Raw genomic sequence first — 24,190 nt, 5'->3', positions numbered from 1 at the left:
TGCACTGTATGAGCTATACGGCGACATGGATTAAGTTAAGCGCATAAAAATTCAAGGAATGTGATAGTTAGGTTATGTTATTCGCATGAAAGATAATGCTTCATTGAAAAGTTTTTGCGGCTCTAGATTCATAGGTGGACAACAGAAGCAAGGGCGCCCACGCATCCAAGGGCAGGCTCAGGTGTAAAGTTGCCTGTCTGCATTTGGAATATACAACAGGCAAGACTCCGCAAAGGATAGGAGCAACTGTCGAAGTTTCATGGCCCAGACCGACCCACGGTTGTAGTGACAAGGAAGAAAAAAAGTAAGATCGAAAAAAAATATAAAAAAGTTTTTACCCGATAAGCAACTGAATAACATTTTTATATTATAAATTAATATTTTTAAATTTATTATACTTTAAAAACATTTTTTAAAAATTAAAATTTTTTTTAACTTAAACTTCTCTATAAAAATATGTCATTAATAATTATGGCTTTGTTAATTGCCCAGTAAAAAGTGAAATTTCCGCAATATCACTGTAAATGATGAAAATAAATGGGCGATCAACGGTGAATGCTGGCGGTGATAATGCTGGAAGAGATCTGCCCATAATCATGCCTGAAAAAATACCAAATGATATTTGCATGCATGCGTTAGGGATATTTGCTCCACCGACTATGTGCGAATGAATGAATGTGGGGTTGTGTGGGTGTGTATTTGTGGAGAGTAACTACATGATGTTCGTTAAAAAAGTATTTTACAGTTAAAAATGACAAATTGCTCTACATTCACTTTACGGCTTCGCTAATTTTCCCACAAAAACAGTAAAGTTCTCTAAGCAATTGTTGATCGTGTAAATAAATGGCCGATCTACTTTAAAGGTTAACGGTGTTTGATCGATTTCGAAAGCGCAGTTGGAAATACTCATGCCTAAAAGTAGATCAGCGTTGAGAGAGATATTTTGTTAGCCAGAAGCCTTTCGTATTACTTGAATCAGCAGTGAACATAGACCATAACGAGACACTATGATTTGAACAGGAATGAGATAAGTTAAAATCGGAATAAGTAACGGTCACCAATAAGTGATTTATGAGTTTCCGTGTGTGCTTCATGAAGTAAATGAGTTAATGAAGAGATAGACAGAGAATAAGAGAAGGCAGCACAAAAAAATATCACCACAAGTATCTGAGTTAATGGAGAGCAAACTGAGAGAGAGAAAGAGAGAAGGTAGCACAAAAAATAATGAAAATGAGTGATAATTCTTTAAAGAGCAAATGGTAGCTTATGGTAAACATAGATCTAGGTATAGTTCAGCACCTGAACCAAAAATAAGTAAGTAGTATCTCTTTTGAACTGTACAATTGTATTTTTGTTAATTAACCGTAATCCAAATAGAAATTTTCAACCATAAAAGTTTTTACAGAGGTTTGTTAGTTCATTTCGGACAATTTTAAATTCAAAAACTCTTATTTCAAGAATAAAAATTGTATTTGAAAAATGAAAATGCAGAGTTATCGTGTTCCAACACTTTTGGTTTAACCTCTAGATAGTGGAGTATAAAAAGTCTATTAACCACAATCCACTTTTCATCTGCCGAACTGTCTGGGAATCCTACCAGATGCCATCTGCAGAAGTTGTATCGAAGAAGATGAGGTGGAAACAACTCAACACTTCCTTCTTGATATTCCAGTGTTTGGGAGGTCAAGACTTGAAACACTTGGGAGCGCATACCTTGAGACTTCCCACCGAGCTGGACAAGCTGGCACAGGAGTACTTCTTTTCAGTGGCATTACAAATTACTACATATAAGAATCCACGTGCGATCTTTGATCAGCCATCTAACCTAATCTATCTGCCGAACAGTGAACTGAATGAGCTTCTTCTCGCTCTTTATTCTTGAGAATGTACAGTGAAATTTATTTTTACCCGACAAAAGGTGGGTGTTAGAGGTTTTCAGTTAACTGACTGAAGCTGGCTTGTAAAGATAAACTCAGTGGTTTGCCAATGCTTGTCGATGGTCTTCCGTGGACTCAGACTCTGAAGGTACATATTTAAACTGAAGGGTGCAGAGACATGCTGAAGTGAAGTTTCACTATTTTTACAAATATTTGCTAGGTAACAAGAAAACAACAAAATATTGTTCCAAGAACCAAGAAAAATTTACGTTAGAATAAACTTCCCTTCAACTGATGATTTTAAACTGTGTTTGAAAAAATTTCTGCTCGTTAATTTTATAAATTTTTTTTATTTTAGATATGCCGAAACAAATAAAACATGCATTTTAGTCAAATATAAGATGCCTCATAATATTTTATGTCTGATATTACTCCGTTTCTACAACAAATCAATATCTCCAGCGTCATCAGTCTCCAGAAGTCCTTAAGAAATTTCGGCAAATCTTTCCATGAGCCATACTTCCACGATTAGATGCGATACTCTCCACTGCTTAATCCTATCTCCCAGCTACAATCCAGACAGGTACAAATTGTGTGAGACGATGATTCCAATTTCGAAAGAAAAGTGTATAATTACCGTATGAGACACCCTATATAAGCACTGACTAGACGTATATATGGTACTCTAGTCTCTGAAGTTGTTAACGGTACCAGCAAATAAGAGATTTCGTTCTGAATTCACCACTGCATAGAAAAATGGTCTGTTGACGATAAACTCGTGCGGAATTTCCACAGGTTGCAAGGATGTGGCGAACATTATAAGCGCTAAATAAGAAATACGTAATGCAAGAAATTTTTAAAATAGAGCACTGTATGTTATTGTCGGAATGTGGATTGTGATATTTTTCTTATTTTTATTTAATGTGAAAAAATTATAAAAAATGCATTAAGTGATCATTTGAGGGCTCATATGAATGAAAGCGAAAGTAAATATTCCTTGTTTCGTAAGCGAGTGGCAAAAGAACGCCTCACTCAGTTATAATCTTCCTACGTTTGTTTTAGAATTTTCGAGCCAAAGTCCGTTTTTTTTTAACAAGCTCTGTGAATTCGAACAAAGACTTCTGGGGCATTTATTGAAACACTTTAAAAGCGAGGCCCTGAGCGAAATAATGGCTTTGGAAGTTACGTGGCTATTAACAAAAATATTGTGCAAGATCTGAAGTCGCTCGACCTTCCCAAGCGACATCGATTCGTTCTATGGGCTCTTGAAAAGATCTAATTGGATCCGTCGTTTTTGAGCCAAATTTTATTCAGCGATTTTTGGCTCAATGGGTATTTAAACAAGCAAAATTGCCGCTTTTGGTACGAAAAGCAACCTGAAGAGATTCAAGAGCTGCCATTTCATTCAGAAAAAAACAAAGGTTTGGTGTAGTTTATGGGCCGGTGAAATCATCGGTCACAATGTCAATGGCGACGTTACCGCGTCATGATAACCGACTACTTGATACCTGAAATTGAAGCTGGTGATCTTGGCGATATTTGGCTTCAACAAAATTGTGTCACTTTCCACACATCGCATCAATCAATGGATTTATTGAGAGAACACTTCGGTGAGATGATAATTTCACGTTTTGGGCCGGTCAATTGGCCACCAAGATCGTTTGATATCACACCGTTAGTCCGGTGGGGATATGTAAAGTCTATGCAGGCAATCTCACTTCGATTCAGGTCTTGGAGCAAAACTCGCGCGTGTCATTCGCCAGTTACCAGTCGAAATGCTCGAATGAGTCATCGAAAATTGGACCCAATGGATGAACCATTTGAGACGTAGTCGTGGCAAACATTTGAAAGAGATAATATAGAGATAATCTTCAAAAAATAAATGCCAAAGAATGTTCTTTCGAATGATAATAAAGATTCCCTATTAAGTTTTAAGTTTCTGAGTTTTTCCTTAAAAAAAAGCAGATAACCTTGGAATGGATCACTCTTTGTAATTCGGTTTCGTTTTTTCCGATATACATATACTCGTAATATATTAATTATAAAATATTTTCTTTTGTTTAAAAAAAAAAAAAAAAAAAATACGAGAAAGAAATATTTTCCAAATTGGAGTAAAAATGTAAAAAATTTCAATATTTTCAATTCAGTTAATTTTTTATAATATTTTGATTTTTAGAAAATTCCTAAAAACATTTTAATTTGTGCTAAATATTATATTTTTTGATTTTATTTTTATATTTTTAGTGGGCTTTAGCGATTTTTAATAAATTAAAAAAAAATTACACACTACTTTGAGCACTCTGTACTTTGAAATGACAAAAATCAGCTGTTTTCGTTGTGACATTTAGCAGATATTTAGAATTTTTTATGAAAATATTGTGTGCTAATATAGAGTAGTTAATATAATAGAAATATTTTAAATAGTTAGAAAGTCTTCACGATGCTGAAAATGGTTTTAGGTATAAAGAAATGCCGATAAAAGAAAAAACTGCTAGAAAATTCCAGCGATCGAGTGATGTTAATAGTGTTTTCTTTTATCAAAAAAGTGTTGCATTTATGGCCGGGCAGATTTTTAAGTCCGTTCAAAGACTAATTTAAATTAATTTATCGCAATCGTGGTGTCAGAATGAATATTAAAGCAACTTTGATAGTTTTTTACATTAAATGTTCTACAGCGGGGTATAGCATCCAAGCAAGATACGGCTACCGAAACGTTAATACGTTAAAAGAGTTAGCGCGGGAACTAAATGTGCAAGTTATAAGGCCTTTGCGTAAGAAAGGAAGAATGATTATTTACATGTACACAGGAGTTTCAGTTAGAATAGTCAATTGGGGTGTACGAAATTCATAAAAGCTTTAACAGAAACATCAGTTAGCGCTTTTGGTTATTAACCGGGGAATAAACCAATTGGCTTACAGTAATCAACAAAGTACAAAAAGTGAAAATTTTAAAGCTACAGTCTGTGTCATGTTAGCAAGTCCACTAATTATACATATACATATGTAAATATATATATGTAGTATGTGAAGACCACCACAGTACTCTCTACATACAATATATTGCAATTAATTTAGAATCATCTATGTTTAATACCTTTATTTTTATTTGTTCGACTTTATGTAGACTTAAATAAATAATTTACAATATATAATTTTTTTTTTTTAATATGCATATGAGGTACTACTACAACAACAAGCCTAATGAATATTTCATTTTACAATTCATCATGATTTTCGGATGCATTTACAGCATCCAGGCTGCTCACTGTGCCCAAAAACAGTAAAATTGCTGTAGCTATATCTCCGGTACTGTTATGTTTGATCGTATATAAGAATGGATGATCAGCGTGAAATTCCGGTATTTCGGAAAAGGACATGGCACAACGTTTTTTACGTATAACGGCGCCTAATGAGAAAACAGAAACACACATACTCACAGATAAATAAATTATGCACTTGCAGATATGTATGTATGTATGTTTGTGGTGTTAACTATAGATAAACTTATGCTAGTAAGAAATATAATACAATATTAAAGATGAGCATAGAAACATAAAGATGTGCAGAGTGAACATATATGTATGTATGTGTAAAATGGCAAACAGAAAGACAAACATACATATGTGAATGAATTTGAGAAAAAAAATAATGCTTACCAGTAGCCGCCGCGGCCTCAGTGCCTTCCTCGTTCACTTCGATGAAGGCTTTGTGCACGACTTTTGAGACCTGTAGTCGCTCGTCCGAATCGAGCATGTTACTGAATTCAGCGTTTTTGCTGAACATGCGCGCCATGCCAAGCTGTGGAAAATGCCATATATGGTGTGTTAGAGGTATTTGAATATAAAAAAAAAATAAAATTTCACTTAAAAAAACAACAAGAACAGCAATTATTTACATTTATCAAAGCATCATTCAATTGGATATCATATTCCGCCTTGAATTTGGGCATTTTCACAATGACTTTCGTGTGCATCAAATAACGTGTGATGTCACTGAGATTGAAGTTCTTCAGCTTCTCCTGCAGACTGGCCAATCCTGTGCGTGAGTTTGGCAATATCACCACCATCGATAGATCGGAGTCCTTGTAGGGCATTTCGAGCACGGTGGCGTCCAATTCGGATATAACACCATAGCCGAAGGTTTCCTTCAAATTCATCATTGGCACACGCACCGAATCGACTTCATTCAGGTAGAAATCATCATCACGTGTTGCCGATTTCGGGAACTGATACTTCCATTCGCCCTTAAAGTGTATGGCATTGACCAATACCACGCGCGTATCGGAATCCACTGCATCCGGTGCAATGAGATCCTTGATTAGATTATTCGTTTTGGATTCCACCCACTTGTTAATTGTATTGGCCGCGTTAGTGCTGTCAGCGAAATTAATGCTATCGGCTGAGGAGAAGAATTTGGTTGTGGCGATTTCATTGAATTCCTTCTTGACGCTGTAGCCTTGCATAACGTAAATCTTATTGGCCACCTTTAAAATCGGACTATCCTTATAGGTCACCAATATACTGTGGAAAGTATCGGCGATTGCCGTCACATCGTTCGATGGTAGACCCAGACCGCGGTCGAGTTCCGCAGCGGTTTCACCGACCGCGCCAATGCGTGCCATGCCCACACATGTTTGTATCGAGAAAGGCGAGTATATAATATTCTTGTTTGGGTCTTTGTTGTGCATCTGATTAAAGAGTTTTACGGCAAATTGTGCAGATTTGCTGGCGAACTCGCGTTGTGCTACAAGTTGATCGTGACTCGACATGGTTGCAGTTGTTGTGTATACGGAGAGTAATAGAACGAATGATAGGAAGGTACCTGAAATTAGAAGAGGAAATAAGAACATAAGTAATTAATTTAAAACCTAATCGATTATTAAATGTATCAGCAAAATATTATGTATTTAATTATGTGGTCCAATCTAACTTGAATTTAGCAGAGAACAAGTCAAGTGACGCTTGCTGAGCTGACTTGAGGCCCAATAACCCATTAATAAATCACAAGCAGCAAACGAGGCTCCTATCCGTTTTCATTCTAAAGCTGGTAAGACTGAGGTAAACCAATATCAGATATGGATATCTAGAGTTCCCTTCACTAGTCTCGAGCATATTTCCAACGAGCTCAAGGTTAATATCGCCGCCCTACAATCGGAATGGATAGTCACCACTCTGAAGGATACTGCGCTCCGGAGTAGTAGATCTACTGCTACTTTTACCACATGGTCTCTCTAGCTTGAAAGACGCTGCCGTGACAGAAAGCTTAAAACTGGAGTTGATTCCTAGTTGCCGACACCATACTCCTATACCAATTCTACCTACAAGCTTTTATCCATCCTTACCGCCCCTCTCCTCCAGCTAGTCTTTCTCCCCCAAACAAAAATATTTTTAAATTAAATGAAAGTCTGAGAGGATTCCATAGCCCATTTCGTAATTTCGCGAGGATCGTGCCATCGCAAAGAAGTCTGAAAATGGGAGGCTTAAAAGTCGATAGAAACATCTAATTACCGGTTTCGGTTATACGCTTTTGAATGCCCCTCGATATCGACGAAAGTCCCTACCGCAAATTTATGTATGTATATTTTTTTCCAATAGTCAAGTAGTGTCCATGAAAATCGATTTCTCAGAATACTAGTCCTTAAGTACAGATCAATTAGTAGTAGGAAAGAGGAAAGACTGATGGGTCTGAAAACATTGGTCACGACATGCGATATCTTGTGGGCCTTCGGGAAGAACTCGACATTAACCTGCCTCCAGGTCCCTGGAATACATCCCAATCTAATGACAGACTAGTTTTCGAAATTGCGGTTCTTTTTAGTTCGATTTCTTTGATTAAATATTGGAGGAAAAATGTACAATATATAAATTATACTTTCACTTAATGAACTGCGCCTATTACAAGTAATTTCAACTAACGAGAAAAACAATGCAGAGCCAATGAAGATATTTCCTTGGAAAATGTTGGCTTCGGCTTGTACAGTAGGTGCATTTGACGTCAGTTTAAAATATTTCCAAAGTATGATGCAAATATTTAATTGATCCATACATACATATATACATACACACATCTAGATCTGATTAGATGTAGTTGGCGCTTCAGCGGGTTCAAGGTTATTGAAATCAAATGTGTAATAGATATGGAGTTTCACATATCGCTCATTTGCTGCAAGACCGACATAAGTGAAAAAAATCGATTCTCCAGAAAACGCGTTTAAAGTTTTCAACTGACTACAACCTTACACGGTGACTCCAACCTTACACCTCTTCTCAAGCGGAGGATATAAGAGGTATTCATATGAATTTTTCACTCAACATGAAGTATGATATAACGAACAATTCTGCAGCATTAACTCAAAAATCACGTTTTTTGATTTATGCCGGTCTTGCAGCAAATGAGCGATATATAAAGAATAAGTTTGCGTACAAAACTAACAGAAATTATGTACATATACTCATTATGAATTTGTATGCAAACAAATTGAAAGTTTTAGGGTTGCATTACAAATCTTCAATATTATACTTGTAGAAGAAATTGATTGCCACCATAAAATGTTTTTACATAAAGATAAAAAATGCGCATCGCCGCCGCAGAAAAATTTCCGTACCACACAAAGTGTGTGTATTTATGTGAAAAATGATGGATGAGGAGACGAGTTAAATTCCGAGTAACTGTCCGCCTGTCCTCCCGTGCTAGCGATTACTTGAGATTTCTTGATGAAACTTGGTCCTTGTCATCCAAGGAGTGTTGGAGGTCGAATAAAACTATTGCCACGGTCACAATAGTCCTAGTCGAAAACCTACAAAGGGACATAACTAAGCTACACAATATGATATTTTACAACGCTGTTATTTAAAACAATTGTATTAGTGAAAGGCATCTGTGGTTGAAAACTTTTGTTTAAAGAGGACGCGACACCGCTCTCTTATAGTGTAATGTAAATTTTTTCTAAACCATTTGAGCTATAACTATCAAATTCGCTCAAGGCAAATATTTTTGGCATTTCAACCCTTCTTGTGGAAACACTATGAAAGATGCGAAAAGTCTATAACCAAATCCGACGGAGACAGAAACTTTTATACCCGATGAAATTCAATACTTTTGTTACCATCTCGAGTGCTGGTATCAAATTTTTAGTTGAAAACCCATAACTCGGCAGCTAGTCAATCGATTTTAACCAAATTCGGTAAGTAAAAAAAAAGTAGTAAATTTTTACAATATAGTGCGATCAGACATAAAAAACGCATATTTCGCATATAACACTGTTTTAAATTCCATCTGATTCTTTCACAGTGTAAAAATAGATGAAATCGGAAGATGTCCTCGCTCACTCCCCATGTAACGGTACAGTTAAAATCTATTAAAAGCGCTATAAATCAATACTAAACACGTCGGAGGTATTACATTTTATCCCCGAGGTGACATGAGAGAGCTTTAAAGGCGTGGGGCTTCAATATTTTATGATGGGCGTGGCATTGCGCTCTTTCAGCTGAAATCACAAACGAGTATCTTGAGGCTTACACTATCGATTTGAGCCAAAATCGGCATATAATATTCTTCAGATACTACTATATTACGATGTGAAAATGAGCGAAATCGGGCTACGATCACGTCTACTTCCCTAACGGCGCAATTTTGAATTCTATATGATTCTTCCAGTATACAAATCCCGTAGCATATAGTATATGCAGATAAAACTTTGTACAAATACTTTTGGGGTGAGCCACCTTATTACCAAAAATTGACCAAGTCGGACCAAAACTATTCAAACTCCATTCAAGCCCCTGATGCCAGTTCTATCGTGAATTTTAGCGAAAATATCGGTCAACCTGTCAGATACAAGTATGTACATACATTGTGTTTTATCAAAGAACTAGTTTTACGCAAATATAATAATTCTTTAATAATAATTACTTTTAAAATTTGATATATGACTTTCTTGTTTACATTTATTACTGATATTTTGACAGTTCTTTTCTTCTTACGGTAACATTTTGTTTTGCCGTTCTGGTCAAAAGGGCGCAAACTTCGAATTAATCTGAACATATTAACATATATTTACTTGTTACATACATACATACATATGTATAGATATTTATATAAGTACAAATATGTGTTTATGTATTACGTGTCTCATTGAGCAAGGAATATTGTATGTCGGTTCGACAAGTAATCCGAAACTTACCGCGCACAAAATTCCCTGGCGATAACATTTTGTAGTTTATCTGCGTTTGTGATGATTTGTGATCTCTATACATATATTTATATTTGTTGTAATTTATTTCTATGCTATCACTACACAATCAATACCACATATTCGCTGTTTACTTATTTTTTAATATTTAATATTGTAATTACTTGCACAAAATATTTTTTGTTGTTTTTCACAAAACTATTGCAATAAATTTTCGGGCTCAATCAGTGCGCTCACAATTTTCTTCGCACTAAAATAACTTTATTAAATATTTTACCCAAAAATTGTAAAAATCTATTTATATTTATTTTATTTCACTTCTCACTATTTGATTCGTTTTAAATTCGTTCAAAGCCACAACCGAACCGACGTGTGTGCAAAACGAGACTGAATCGGAAATGTTACTGTACATGCTTGCACTTATCAGCGTGTTCGAAAGAATACCCAGAATAGAATATTGACAAACATTGTAGTTGTGAATGTAGTTATAAATCAAGTAATAGCTTACATAGTTTTAATATTTTTATAAACGTTGTTTAAGGATTGCAAATTTATAATAATAATTTTCTGATAAAAAAATAAATAAAAGTAAAGTGAATAAGAAAAGTAATATTGAAGTTAAAATAAATTGAAATAAATAATAAAAATGTAAAATATTTTTACATAAAAAAATTAAAATATAGTTTTACAAAAACAAAAAAATCTCACTGCGCCAGCCGCTAGCGTGAGAGACAGGGCGAGAATAAGTCAAAAACATTATTTAGTACCTTCCACTCCGAAAATTATAAATTAGTAACTGAAGAGCCATATTAGGCATATAAAAAATGTGATAAAAATAGTTACAAATAGAAAAAAATATTTGTTTATAAAAATTTACCTTTTTTACAAAAAAGTCGAAAAATTTGAGTATTATCACATTGGAAAGCTGAGAAAAAATTGTAAACAATATACCGTCAAGTTATTTTCATAATGAAAAACTTATATATACGTATATGACGAAAAATCAATAATAGGGCAACATTTTTGTGATAAAAAAATTAATAAAAATAACTCACTCAACTCCGAAATTCATTAATTAGTAACTAAAGAGCTATATTAGGTATATAAAAAATGGAATAAAAATAGTAAAAAAAAATTCGATTAATTTGAACGCATATCTCATTGGAAAGCTAAGAAAAAATCGTATAAAAGAGGCCGGCTAGTTACTTTTGTAATGAAAAACTTATACGTATATGAAGATATTTAAAGGTAATTTTTTCATGAGGTGAAATTTTGAAAATTTATAAATCCAAAATTTTTCATATTGAGTCAAAAGAATAAATATTTCTTGTCCAATATTTTTTAAAAAATGTGTTGTACGAAAAATTTGTTTAAATATACATAGATCTTGGATAGAAAGAGGCATTTGGTAAAAAAAAAAATAAAAAAAAAATTAAAAAAATAAAAATTAATAAATTAATAAAAATAAACCAAAAATTAAAAAAAATAAAGAATTAAAAAAATTTTTAAAATGATAAAATTTTTTAATAATTTTATTTTAATAAACCTCTAAAATATGTACAATTTAAATATTATATAAATATTGGAAGCATATACTTTATTAAATATATTTAATATTTACCGTAAGTATTTTACTTATAATTAATATCTATTTTCACATACATAGCTTGTAGTTTTCTCTATAAGTTTTGTTATTTAAAAATAATTACGTGGGTAATTACTAGATACATATATATTTATACTGCTAATTCTTAGTTATGCAAAACCAAACGCTTACTAACCGCCACCTATATGTGTACGTACATACTATACATACATATTATGACGGTTTGATCCACGCAAATAGATATTGGGAAAACCAAAGGTGTTTCCCAAACGAACATTTTCATATACATAAATATACACATAAAGCAGGTATGAGGTAAATCACCCACTTTTTATCCATAAAATGCCACGAAGTCTAGTTTTGGTAAAAAATCCTCTATACCTCAAATAGACTTAAAAGTAAATAATCAGATATTTGGGGATTTACACTTTTCTAGTTTATTTTGATATGGAATCCTTTTACGTCAGTTGTACATTGCGTTTTATTAACCATTAAATTTTATTATTATTTTTATACTCTTGCTACATGTTGCTACAGAGTATAATAGTTTTGTTCAGCTAACGGTTGTACGTATCACCTAAAACTAATTGAGATAGATATAAGGTTATGCAGATATACATACATATATACACAGATGGACAAAAGTATTCGCCACTCAACAAGCTATACATAAATGATCCGGATGACTAGAAAAGTTGAAATCTGTCCGTCTGTAAGAAACTTTGTCCACAAAATGCCATTAATTGAAAACGAAAAAAAGGTCTTAACTAAGCATTAGATTAAATAATTATTTGGCATAGAGGATCACAGTAGCGAGGGACATCTCTGGGCTAAACATTTGGAAAAATTTGGCGTGGTCCACACTCAATTTGTTTTTATATACATGGCTCTTAAATCACCTAAGCTACAATAACCAAATTCGCTCACGACAAATCCCTTTTGCACCTCTATCGATACTGTAAAAGTGGATGAAATCGGAAGATAACCCCATCCACTGAAAAGGTATGAGAGGGTTTTTTGTGAGCCGTTGTGAAAATAGGCCGATAGGCCTGACACCGCCTTATGTAAAGAATGTATGCTATGACCAAAATTGTCCAAATCCAAACAAAACTGTTCAAGGCCATAGGTACCAAATATGTGGTCTCCAGCATTATTATACGTATGTAACGGGTGATTTTTTTGAGGTTAGGATTTTCATGCATTAGTATTTGACAGATCACGTGGGATTTCAGACATGGTGTCAAAGAGAAAGATGCTCAGTATGCTTTGACATTTCATCATGAATAGACTTACTAACGAGCAACGCTTGCAAATCATTGAATTTTATTACCAAAATCAGTGTTCGGTTCGAAATGTGTTTATCGACAAATTTTGTTCAGCGATGAGGCTCATTTCTGGTTGAATGGCTACGTAAATAAGCAAAATTGCCGCATTTGGGGTGAAGAGCAACCAGAAGCCGTTCAAGAACTGCCCATGCATCCCGAAAAATGCACTGTTTGGTGTGGTTTGTACGCTGGTGGAATCATTGGACCGTATTTTTTCAAAGATGCTGTTGGACGCAACGTTACGGTGAATGGCGATCGCTATCGTTCGATGCTAACAAACTTTTTGTTGCCAAAAATGGAAGAACTGAACTTGGTTGACATGTGGTTTCAACAAGATGGCGCTACATGCCACACAGTTCGCGATTCTATGGCCATTTTGAGGGAAAACTTCGGACAACAATTCATCTCAAGAAATGGACCCGTAAGTTGGCCACCAAGATCATGCGATTTAACGCCTTTAGACTATTTTTTGTGGGGCTACGTCAAGTCTAAAGTCTACAGAAATAAGCCAGCAACTATTCCAGCTTTGGAAGACAACATTTCCGAAGAAATTCGGGCTATTCCGGCCGAAATGCTCGAAAAAGTTGCCCAAAATTGGACTTTCCGAATGGACCACCTAAGACGCAGCCGCGGTCAACATTTAAATGAAATTATCTTCAAAAAGTAAATGTCATGAACCAATCTAACGTTTCAAATAAAGAACCGATGAGATTTTGCAAATTTTATGCGTTTTTTTTTTAAAAAAAGTTATCAAGCTCTTAAAAAATCACCCTTTAGTTGATTTTTGACCGAAAATATCGATCAAGGTATAGGATATACAATTAAAATTCAGAGAGAATCTTTTTCCCTTAAAAGTATGTCAGTGTATCAAAAATAAGTTGAGTGGGGTCCAAAATCTCCTGAGCCCTGATATACCTAATATAAAGATTTTCGAGCTCCCGGTTGATTTTATACCGGTATATACGAGTAAATTATCTCAATGAAAATAAGATAGTGCGTTTACTCATAACAGTGTATCTTTGTGCCTAAAATTGGGTGATAACTTGATCTAGTGCTCATATAACCAGGATTTTCGAACACACGGCTGATTTTATGCCATATTATTGGTGATGAAATGTGAGGTAGGTTAATCAAACCCAGGGAACATTTTTTTAGTATGTGGCATGTGGCATGATAATAGGTTAATAGATAAAATAAGGTCGATGCTACCCCAACTCTCATATACTAGATATGTATAATGATTTTCGTTTTTCTAACAAACCTTATGCCGAATAAGTCGGTCAGTCAGTAGATTCCGGTTCTCTTGTTGACGCGTTACCTACATCGTAAGGTATTTCCCTGGCTTTGATTCTTGAAAGCTGCAAGAGTATAAAATGTTCAGTTACACCCAAACTTAGCTCTTCCTTACTTGTTTTTTTTTTAATTTTTAATTATTAATTATTACTGCTACAAAATAAAAATCCCCAAAAAACTGATTTCATCACCCGCTATTTCATAATATATTCTCTGTCCTACTCATGTAGAGAGCGATAAAAGAAGAGAGCAAAAAGAGGTAAGGAAAAAGACCGGGCAATTGTTTACGTACTATGGTTGTTGTTGCTAACAATTGTACTATTTCATGACGGCAATAAACAAATTTGGGATAGTATTGTGAGGCATAATTCATTGGAATTCTGTTAAGCTTTAAGTTTTTGACTGTTTAGGGGTTAAACGTCAGCTGATTGAATACATTAGCTAAATTTTGTTTTGCATAGCAACCGTAGGGATTTCCCTCAATTTTTGACTAAATTTTCAATTGAGGAAGTGAAGTTGTTGTTGTGTTGGTGAGAAATACTTTTATTATTATTTCCTTATGCGTTTTTTATCATTCAATTTGAGGCCAGTTGGTTCGCTAATAGTTTTTCTAGTATGTTGAAGGTAGGCAATGTGATAAGACGCTTCAATTCTGACAATATTCGTATATACTATATATTGTACTCCATACAAACATAGTAGTGTTTCATATCTTCAAGTTACTTATGCATTGTCATTCTATTATTCATGTCATTATCTTCCTCAATGAATGCCTAATAATAACAGAAATAAGATTGCGTCAGGCAACGTCATCATTGTAACGAACTGTCATACTTTCATACTAATTGCAAACAAAGCTTTATATCGGTATTCTGCGTGAGACGATTGTCTCATGTCTCTAATAGTGACTATAGTAATTTAGTGATTCTGTTAGTCAGGAGTCTCATTTTCGTCTCACGCAGAATACCGACATTAGCCTCATTTAATGATGTCACGATCCATGTTATCTACTATATTCCTTTTATTTTTTTTTTTGAGATGAACATTTTCCATGACTTGAGTAACTCTTCAAAGATAACTCCATTTTTATATCAATGATATAATAAGTATCGACTCATTATAAATTTTTAAAATGTTTAGACGTTTCTTATCTTACTGTGGTAAATATGTCTATGGTATATGTACATAAGTAAATCATAAACTATATATGTACATTGTATTCTTAAAAACTTCTGATACATCACCAATTTTTTACTTTGCTTTGTCGGCCATATATTATATTTATCTTTAAACAGACATAATCTATATCACTTTAAGTACATGTAAATATTTTCTTAAAAAATCAGTTACAGTTAATTTTTGCAGCGCGGAAACAATGCTGTCACAATGGAACAAAGCAAACAGCTGTTTTTGTTTACAATTCGTACACGAGTGTCATTATTTTATGACAGCTTTTGTGTCAAGACTATGTGAAGTACGAATGTTAAGTTTACCATTCAGTTTTTAACACTCAGAAGGAAATCTCGGAGACCCTGTAAAATACTTATATTGTATAAATGATCAGCGTGTTAAGAGATTTAGCTGTCCGCCTGCATATACTTAAATTGGTGCCTTCGATTTGAAATTTTGTATACGCCCTTTTCTCCCTAAAAGGTTGCTCTTATGTCGGTACCTATCTCCAAAATCGGACCTCAATAGCATATAACTGTCATATTAACTAACCGATCAAGATTAAGTCAAAGTCCTTGAAAACTTTTTTATCTCACAAGATAACTTCTTGGAATTTGGCAAGGATTATTGTTACTGGCAACGCTGTAATCTCCAAACAATTATTCAGTTTGGAAAACTATAGTAGACTGCTTATAATCCCATTAAAAACCCTTATTTAAAATCTTTTTTCTAGACAGAATCAGTCAAATGTCTTTTGTTGAATGCAAACCTCTGTCTGGTTACGTTTTCCGATGTATATGTTTCCTGTCAGAAATTCATCTGGGAATAGTATTATAGCTTCAGTGCAGCCGAACTTTAAGCTTTTTCTTGCTTTTGAAATAAAATGGCTTAAAGATAAGTAATTGAGGAGCGTGAACTAAAAGTACGAGTACTTATTCAACATTACTTTCCACTATTTTGCGGTATATCTACCCTACAAAGGGTTGTTGTTGTTTTTAGAGAAATATTTTTTAAGATAAAGAAAAATGATTGAAAAGTCCAATATATTGGCATTATAAGTTTGTCAATTTTAAGAAAGTTTATGCCTTATTTGGAAGGATCACTTATTGGACCATTTTTATACCACTTTTTCTGGAAAAATTTGAATCGACAGGGGCAAATAAGTGCCGTAGTATCGATAATATTGCTGTCACTGACGCAAGTCAAGACCCAAATCAGTCTATCAGACGTCGTTCACAAGCGTGGAGGATTTCTGTGACGTCGTTGTGGCGAATTTTGCGAAGAGATTTTGGCGTACATCCTTACAAGATCAAATTGGCGCAAGTAAACCAGTGAAACCACTTGGCCACCAGAATTGTCGTATGTTCGTCAATTGGACTGAACAACAACTCAAAATGATCCGGATTTTCATTTAAAGATCATCTTTAGCGATGAGGCTCGTATCTGGCTAAATGGCTTCGTCAATAAGCTAAATATGCGTACGCAGCAATCCACACGTACTCCACGACAAGGGAAGAACTTAAAACTACACTCGGTGGTAGTTTTACGGTGGGAAATTTGACGACACTTATGGGTCAGTTCACTGAGAACTGGAATGCTGTCAGCGAAGCAGCTGCGTCCATCATGACAAAGACATATAGAGCAGAATAGGCGTCCGTCAGACCGTGCCATAGAGGAGACTTAAATGTCTTATCACTCCCAAGAAGTAATACGTAATCAGGTGGTTCCGTAGGAGAGTCTGGAGTTTGGTGTAGATTAGGTTTAGCGTATTAAAGTTCCGCACTCGGCTTTTGATGCTTCCCTCTACTTTAAAAAAAAAAAGCACCTACTCCACGAGTCACCATTACATCCCGAAAAAAAAAAATACAATTTTGTGACGTTTATGGGACGGCAGCGTCATTAGGCTGTACTTCTTCCGTGATGATCAAGACTGGTACGTTACTGCGAATGGGAATCGTTACCGGTCCAAAATAACAGAATATTGACTCATGTTAGATGATACGGACTTGAACAATATGGGGTTCCAGCTGGACGGTATCACAAGCCACACAGCGAATATCACAATCGATTATTGAAAACCAAGTTTGGTGAACGTGTTACTTCACGAAATGGCCTAGTCAATTGGCCGTCTCGGTCGTGCGATTTGACGTCGTTAGACTCTTTCTTGTGGGGTTACGTCAAGTCTATAGTTTATACCAACAAGCTAGCGACGATTGGTGAATTTCGTACGAATATGAAACGTGAAATTGGAGTAGTATCAAGCGATTTATGCTCGAAACCCGTCGAAAATGGGGTTCAGTGTCAAGACTTCTGCAAGCGTGCTCGTTGTGGCCATGGAAAATAAATCGAAGTTACTTTCACAGTAATAAAGAATTCTATTGATATTTCAAACCGTTTTTATTAAAAAAAAAACTTTTGTAGCACTCTTATTGAAAAACCCGTTATTTTTGTTCAGGTTATTTGTATATCTAATATTGGCACTGACTGTAATATTGATATGCATATGTGGGCTCAGCCCGGTGTGTGTAGGTATCGCTCAATTTTCTCACTATATTGTCTTTATTTATTTGCTCCAAAGAATGTGCAATAAATATAAACACTTTACTGATTACTCATTTCGTACTTATCGCATTCGAGTAGATAGTGGGTACTTGTACGCACAAAATAAGATATTACGGCTTTTAGTACTGTGGTAACCTTGTCGAGTGTAAGTCTGAAATTTGTTGTGCGAATTTTGTAGCACAAATTGGTATATATTAATATTATGTATATACGATTTTTTGGTGCTCGCGGTTATTGGGAAGAAAAATATGTTTTTTAATGTTTTGTTTATTCACGGAATTCGTTGTTGTTTATAAACAATCTGCCGCAGGTGATGTTTAAATGACCCCACTTCCTGTCAGCAAGTTACACTGACTTAAAGCCAGAATGCCCGCGAGAGCGTTAGCGTGTGAGAAAGTCGTAATAAATCACAAAATAATAACAACAAGAAAGCGTACACAACACTCGGCTTTAAATCGCGGTTTTCCCGTTTATTTGTTTATTTCGTTTTATGTGTGTATAATAATAAATATTTATTATTTGTTTTTCCATGCACCGATTCGCATTTATAGCTCAATTTACTCATATAAATTTGTTGAAATATAGAAATTACTTAGTTTCATTAGAGCATTGAAAAAGTGAAGTAATCAATTGAACATTTTTCTGAGAAAATATTAGAAATGAAATCGTTTAACGCAGCTCGAACAGCAAAGATGACGTCATTACGGTGTATGTATTTGTTTGCATAGCTTTCTTTTAAACAAATAAACAATTTTCGGCGAATAAGTGAAATTTATGCCAAAAAATTGCAATGTATAGTTTTCAAAACGAACATTGAGTGGTGATAAAAGTTTTGGAGCACGTACGGAGGCCGCTTTTGAGCATTGAGCGTGTAAAATATTTTTTTAAATTTTGAATTTTAACGGAGTGGCGAATATTAGTGAATTGGAGATCGATATTCATATGAAAGAGTCATATTTGTTTGATATTGTTATCGTTTTTATTTTGTTTGAACTTAGCTTGCGGTGCAAGCACTTTTTTTATAATACTGGGCGGTCGAAAAAATTAGACAGCAGCTTATTTTGTGCTTAGATGTAACACAGCTTATTATGATGAATTTTTTTTTATTTTTTTGCTGTTATATTTGTTTTTTTTTTTTATGCTGACAGTCAACTCTGCTTTGTGGTGCGCCTCTAGCTGCGGTCGGAAATATTTGTGCTCTTACTAATTTCTAAACACAATCTTACGGCAGCTGCAGTTATGTGGAAATACTTGTTGTGTAAAAATATGTATTCCTACTTTGTTATTATTAAATTTGTATAATTTCATAAAACTTAGAAAAATGCATGTCGTTTGCCAATTCGAATTTGAATTTCAAAGTAAACAAAAGAACTAGTGATTCACATTGGCTGTTATCGATTTTCGATAATTGTTTATTATACTACCAAACTATACATCCAATACAAGCGTAACAAAAGTTGGCAAAAACAAGGGAAAATGTTAACTTCGACTGCACCGTAGCTATAATACCCTATACAGTTAAATTTTTTTATCATAAAAGAATAAGAAAAGCTCTTTCTGCTGCTTTTGATCGATCAGTTTGTATGGCAGCTAAATGTTATAGGGGTTCGATCTAAACTATATGTTCGGAGATTACACCGTTGGCTTGAACAATAATTCATACAGAATTTCGTGAAGATATCTCAACAAATAAAAAAGTTGCCCATACAAGGACTGCCTTTTGATCGATCAGTTTGTATGACAGCTATATGCTACAGTTATCCGATCTCAAAAACTTATTCGGAGATTATACGGTTGACTTGAAGAATATTCGATGCCAAATGTCGTAAATATAGATCATCAAATAAAAAACTTGCCCATACAAGGACTGCCTTTTGATCGATCAGTTTGTATGGCAGCTGTATACTATAGTGGACCAATATCGACTGTTTCGTCAAATGTGCTGGTCCTTGCGAAGAACAGAACATGTGGAAAATTTCAGTCCCATATATGAGGAACTGTGGAGCTAGTTCACATATACACGAATAGACAGACGGCCTTAGTTAAATAGAGAAAGTATAGATATACACTTTAGAGGGTCCTGACGTTTCTATCTAGGTACTGCAAACACCGTGACAAACTCAATAGATTCCCCTCAAGGTATAATAACTGTAATGAGCCATAATAAAAATTTTATCAATGCTATTTATGACGATTAGTTCCAAATCAGTTGATCTTACTGTTGCTCGTGGCGTTCAGCGAGTTCCAACGTGGGAGTGTAGATATGCGTCACGACTTATCAAGATATATTTTTAATTAGCACTTTGGAATTAATAACTGTTTGTGTTAATTCCTAATGAAAATTATTTATTCAAATACATATACATACATATATAACCAGATATACAAAATCAAGTACCAAAATAGGCGTGATCTAATGTAAACAAGACAAAATTGTGGAAGGTTCAATAATAAATATTTTAAAGCACACATATTTTTCAATTGACTATCGAAATGTTATACTAGAAAAATATTTCCTAAAAAAAAATTATAGGTATTTAAAATTTAGCTCAATAAGTATTACTGCAAAGGAATCGAGGAAGTTTATGTGTTTTCAAATGAAATATTTTATTTTTCCCCAGCCTGTTTTCTAGTCATACAAACACTCATCGCTGCAACCTTAATAAACATGGCAACAGCCGGCACCATTGCACCTTCGTTAGTGGCCAGTCGCAATCTCTTCGCCGCGGATATTTTCCAAGCGTTAGCGCAGACGCGTACACAGCAAAATGTCGTCTTTTCCCCAGCCTCCGTACAGAGTTGCTTGGCGTTAGCCTTCCTGGGCGCTGAAGGCGAAACGGCGCAACAACTGCGCATCGGCTTGCGTTTGCCAGCCGCGTTGGATAAACCGAGCATTGCGGCAGATTATGCGGCGTTTCTGCAGAAGAACTTCCATAAAGACGCGAATGCAACGGAGGATGCGCCCAAATTGCGCATGGCTAATCGTGTGTACGTTAATGAGTCGCTGGAATTGTCGGCAAAGTTCAATGAACTTGCCAAAACTAGTTTTGAGTCTGAAGCGGTGCCAACGAAATTCGCCGACGCCGCGAATGCAGTACAAACGATTAATACGTGGGTAGAGCATGAAACTGAGGGCAAAATCAAGAATTTATTACAACCAGATGCTGTGAATGCCGAGACTAGCGCCATCTTGGTGAACGCGATTTACTTTAAAGCCAAGTGGCTGCATCCCTTCAGTGCGTTCTCGACTTCGGATCATGAGTTCCGGATGAGCGACGGCCAAACGTCATCGGTGCCGATGATGTACGGCGATGAGCGTGTGAAATATGGCGAGTTAGCGGATTTGGATGCGAAAGCTGTCGAGTTGCCCTACAAAAACTCGGATTTGTCAATGCTGGTGCTTTTGCCCAATAAAGTTGACGGTTTAGCGGCGTTGGAGCAAAAATTGTCGAATGCTGATTTGAATTTGATTGTCGAACGTATGCGTGGCGCAGATGTAGATATATTTTTGCCAAAGTTTCGCATTGAATTCGAAGTGGATCTGAAGCAACCGCTGCAGCAGGTTAGTAGTGCGTACTCTGTATTGTAAATTTGTATAATAATTCTGTATTTTAAATTTACAGTTAGGTATGGTAGACATGTTCAGCGGGTCAGCTGATTTTAGCAGTCTTTTTGCGTCAGGTCCACAACAAAGAGTTGACGATGTCAAACACAAGGCGTTCCTCGATGTGAATGAGGCTGGCTCCGAGGCGGCCGCGGCCATATGTGAGTAGTTTGTTTTGCTCTGCTGATTTTATCTTATGTTTTTGTAATAATAAAATAATCTTTATTGCAGTCATGAAAATCGTGCCAATGAGCCTGAACTTGGATCAAAAAGTTTTCAAGGCGGATCATCCATTTGTGTTTGCGATACGAAATAAGGAAGCCATCTACTTTGTAGGGCATGTAGCGAGATTGTAAGCAACGGAATGTGTTGAGTGAAGATTTTGAAAAAATTTCGAATATATTTGTAAAATATTTTTTAATTTAATAAAAAAAAATATATTCACTAATGGAATGGCTCATATTGCGTCCAAGATAAGGGTATTTGTAAACTTTGGTTAGGTGATCGGATGGATCCAAAATTGATGGATCTTATTTGAACATATTTGATCTCTGTGTTATTCAAAAACTCCTTATAGCTCATTACATCATACATCGACAAGTGTTTTGTGCTCATCCCATATTGATTAACGCGAGTGATATTAATCCCAGTTACGTCGCTAGGTTCTTAAAAGATGTATCTACCGAGATATTGTAATCTCTGACAAAAGCCAGGCAATAGTAGCACTGCGTGTGTACCTTTTGGACAGTGTTTAGTCAGAACATCTAAATTGACTTTGATAGGAACAAGTAGTTCGGAGGGACGGTTCACTTGGGGCAGAAGGATCTCGCAGACTCACAAAATCTTGTTGTTGATCTGCGGTTGCCGAGCTCACTGGAGGTCCATAGGTTCAGCGCTAGAACGCAATAGGATATCGGAAAACCGGCTTCTAATAGTTTGAAATTGCAGTAAGGGTGTCTTCTCTAGCAAGCTCATAAGCTTTGCAGCTTCCGACGATTCCGCAGTGACCGGACAACTATACAAGTCCAATATCTTATTTATAAGAAACTTTACACTCATTTTTCTTGAAACGCTGTTTTTATAGTCCGTGCGGAAAGCTTCTCCGAAACAGCTAGACCGATCAAAGTATCGATATATTTGTCAGGTACGGATCGAAGGTAAAAGATTTTTGAAATAGATTTCGATTTTTATAAAATTTTTACCGATTTCTTGGATAGCTACTTGATTAATTAAATTGTTTTCAAGAAAGTTAGCTTGATTATTGAAAGTAAATCTATTCGTTATCAGCTATAAAGATTTGGAAGAAAACAAAAACCTTGAGATAAGATTAATACTTAATCGAATTGCTAGTTTTCTTCCATAAACGTGTTTCCTCCGACAACAACATATAAAACTAACATTATACATTTTAATTAAAGTAATCAATTACTCATCGCAAGCAATTCTAGTGTAACATCTATTATGACTATATATTAATGTATGAGTATACATTGTATCAATAACTATTTTTAAAACCTTCCGAAACAGATTTTTATAAGAAGATTTAATCGATTGAAGTTATCGATCATAGTTGCGGAAGGTTGCTTGTTCCTTTATGGTTATTTTGTTACTTTTTTTGGCAACACCTACTAAGGGTTAGTAAAAATAAAATAAAATATTATCTTAGAGCCCTTCCCTTCACAAATGAACAAGTTTCCCTACAAGAATTTGATTTTGATAGGTCAGTTTGTATGGCAGCTATATGCTATAGCGATCCGATCTGAATAATTTCTTCGAAGATCGTACTGTTACTTTGGAAAATAATTCACGTTGAATTTCATAAAGAAATTTCGTCAATTTAAAAAGTTTTCCATACAAACACTTGTTTCCGATCGTTCAGTTTGTATGGCAGCTATATGCTACAATAGTCTGATATAGGTGATTCCGACAAACGAGCAGCGTTTGGTTCGCGCATATACAGACAGATAGGGCCAAATCGACGCAATTTGGAGGTCATTTATATATATATATTTATATATATTTATTTAACAGGATCTAAGACATTTCCTTCTGCATTTTTTGTTTTCGTGCCAACTTTTAAATATATTTTTAAAATTAAAATAACACTAAATTTGGTGACTAATCCAACTCTTCTTTTAACAGCCAAGTGGTTTACTCACCATAATATATTTTTAAAGATAATTGTTGAGCTATCTCCGAAACATTTACATACATATGTAGCTTAATTAATTTTTAACGACTCTAAATGTAATTAGTGTTGTTGGCTACAGTTTTGTTGGTAAATACACAACATACACGGAAAAGTGGCATCAAAAAGGGGAGTTCCAGAATAACAACATATAGCGAAATATGCGAAAATATTTCAAATATACAATATTGCAGTAAAAAAATAATGAATATAGTTTTGTGAAATATTTTTTAATAAAAAATAAAAAAAAAACTTATGGAATATGAAATCAAAACATTATCGATAACATCAATTTACACCGAAAATGACGCATACATTCATTGTTTTTATTGTTGATCGCCAACTTTTTCCTACGCGTGTATTTTTTAATGCAC

At 34.8% G+C, this 24,190-nt stretch overlaps 3 protein-coding genes across 22 annotated transcripts in view; 2 read left to right on the top strand and 1 right to left on the bottom strand.

The window, feature by feature from the left end:
- LOC125777750 (uncharacterized) overlaps positions 1 to 24,190 on the top strand; it is a 207,735-nt gene that overhangs the window by 33,137 nt on the left and 150,408 nt on the right. The window lies entirely within an intron of this gene.
- The window catches only part of LOC105222906 (serine protease inhibitor 42Dd), a 35,559-nt gene that overhangs the window by 10,887 nt on the left and 482 nt on the right, over positions 1 to 24,190 (bottom strand). For 6 of the 15 annotated variants that reach the window (XM_011200466.4, XM_011200464.4, XM_011200461.4 and 3 more), the window contains exons 2-3: positions 5,773 to 6,698; positions 5,534 to 5,675 (exon numbers count right to left, since the gene is read on the bottom strand). In XM_011200466.4, the coding sequence (XP_011198768.2) occupies positions 5,534 to 5,675; positions 5,773 to 6,698 (1,068 nt within the window). Of the gene's footprint in view, positions 1 to 359; positions 601 to 768; positions 913 to 2,209; positions 2,703 to 4,959; positions 5,284 to 5,533; positions 5,676 to 5,772; positions 6,699 to 10,059; positions 10,462 to 24,190 lie in introns of those variants that run through there. The other 9 variants (XM_029548929.2, XM_029548928.2, XM_049453199.1 and 6 more) reach the window with 8 other exon arrangements.
- Positions 4,312 to 22,030, top strand: LOC105222904 (serine protease inhibitor 42Dd). Of its 6 annotated transcripts, none has more exons than XM_011200456.4 (4): positions 4,312 to 4,336; positions 20,646 to 21,586; positions 21,648 to 21,789; positions 21,860 to 22,030. In XM_011200456.4, the coding sequence occupies exons 1-4, from the start codon at positions 4,318 to 4,320 to the stop codon at positions 21,982 to 21,984; spliced, it is 1,227 nt and encodes a 408-aa protein (XP_011198758.2). In that variant the 5' UTR covers positions 4,312 to 4,317; the 3' UTR covers positions 21,985 to 22,030. The 6 variants fall into 6 exon arrangements, with proteins under 6 accessions (XP_011198758.2, XP_049309161.1, XP_011198760.2 ...); XM_049453204.1 differs by lacking the exon at positions 4,312 to 4,336 and adding an exon at positions 4,650 to 4,807; XM_011200458.4 differs by lacking the exon at positions 4,312 to 4,336 and adding an exon at positions 18,053 to 18,169.

The sequence above is a fragment of the Bactrocera dorsalis genome, chromosome 3, assembly GCF_023373825.1.
Source record: "Bactrocera dorsalis isolate Fly_Bdor chromosome 3, ASM2337382v1, whole genome shotgun sequence".
NCBI classification, from domain to species: domain Eukaryota; kingdom Metazoa; phylum Arthropoda; class Insecta; order Diptera; family Tephritidae; genus Bactrocera; species Bactrocera dorsalis.
Note: the sequence above shows the minus strand (reverse complement) of the source record. Positions and strands in the feature narration are given on the sequence as shown.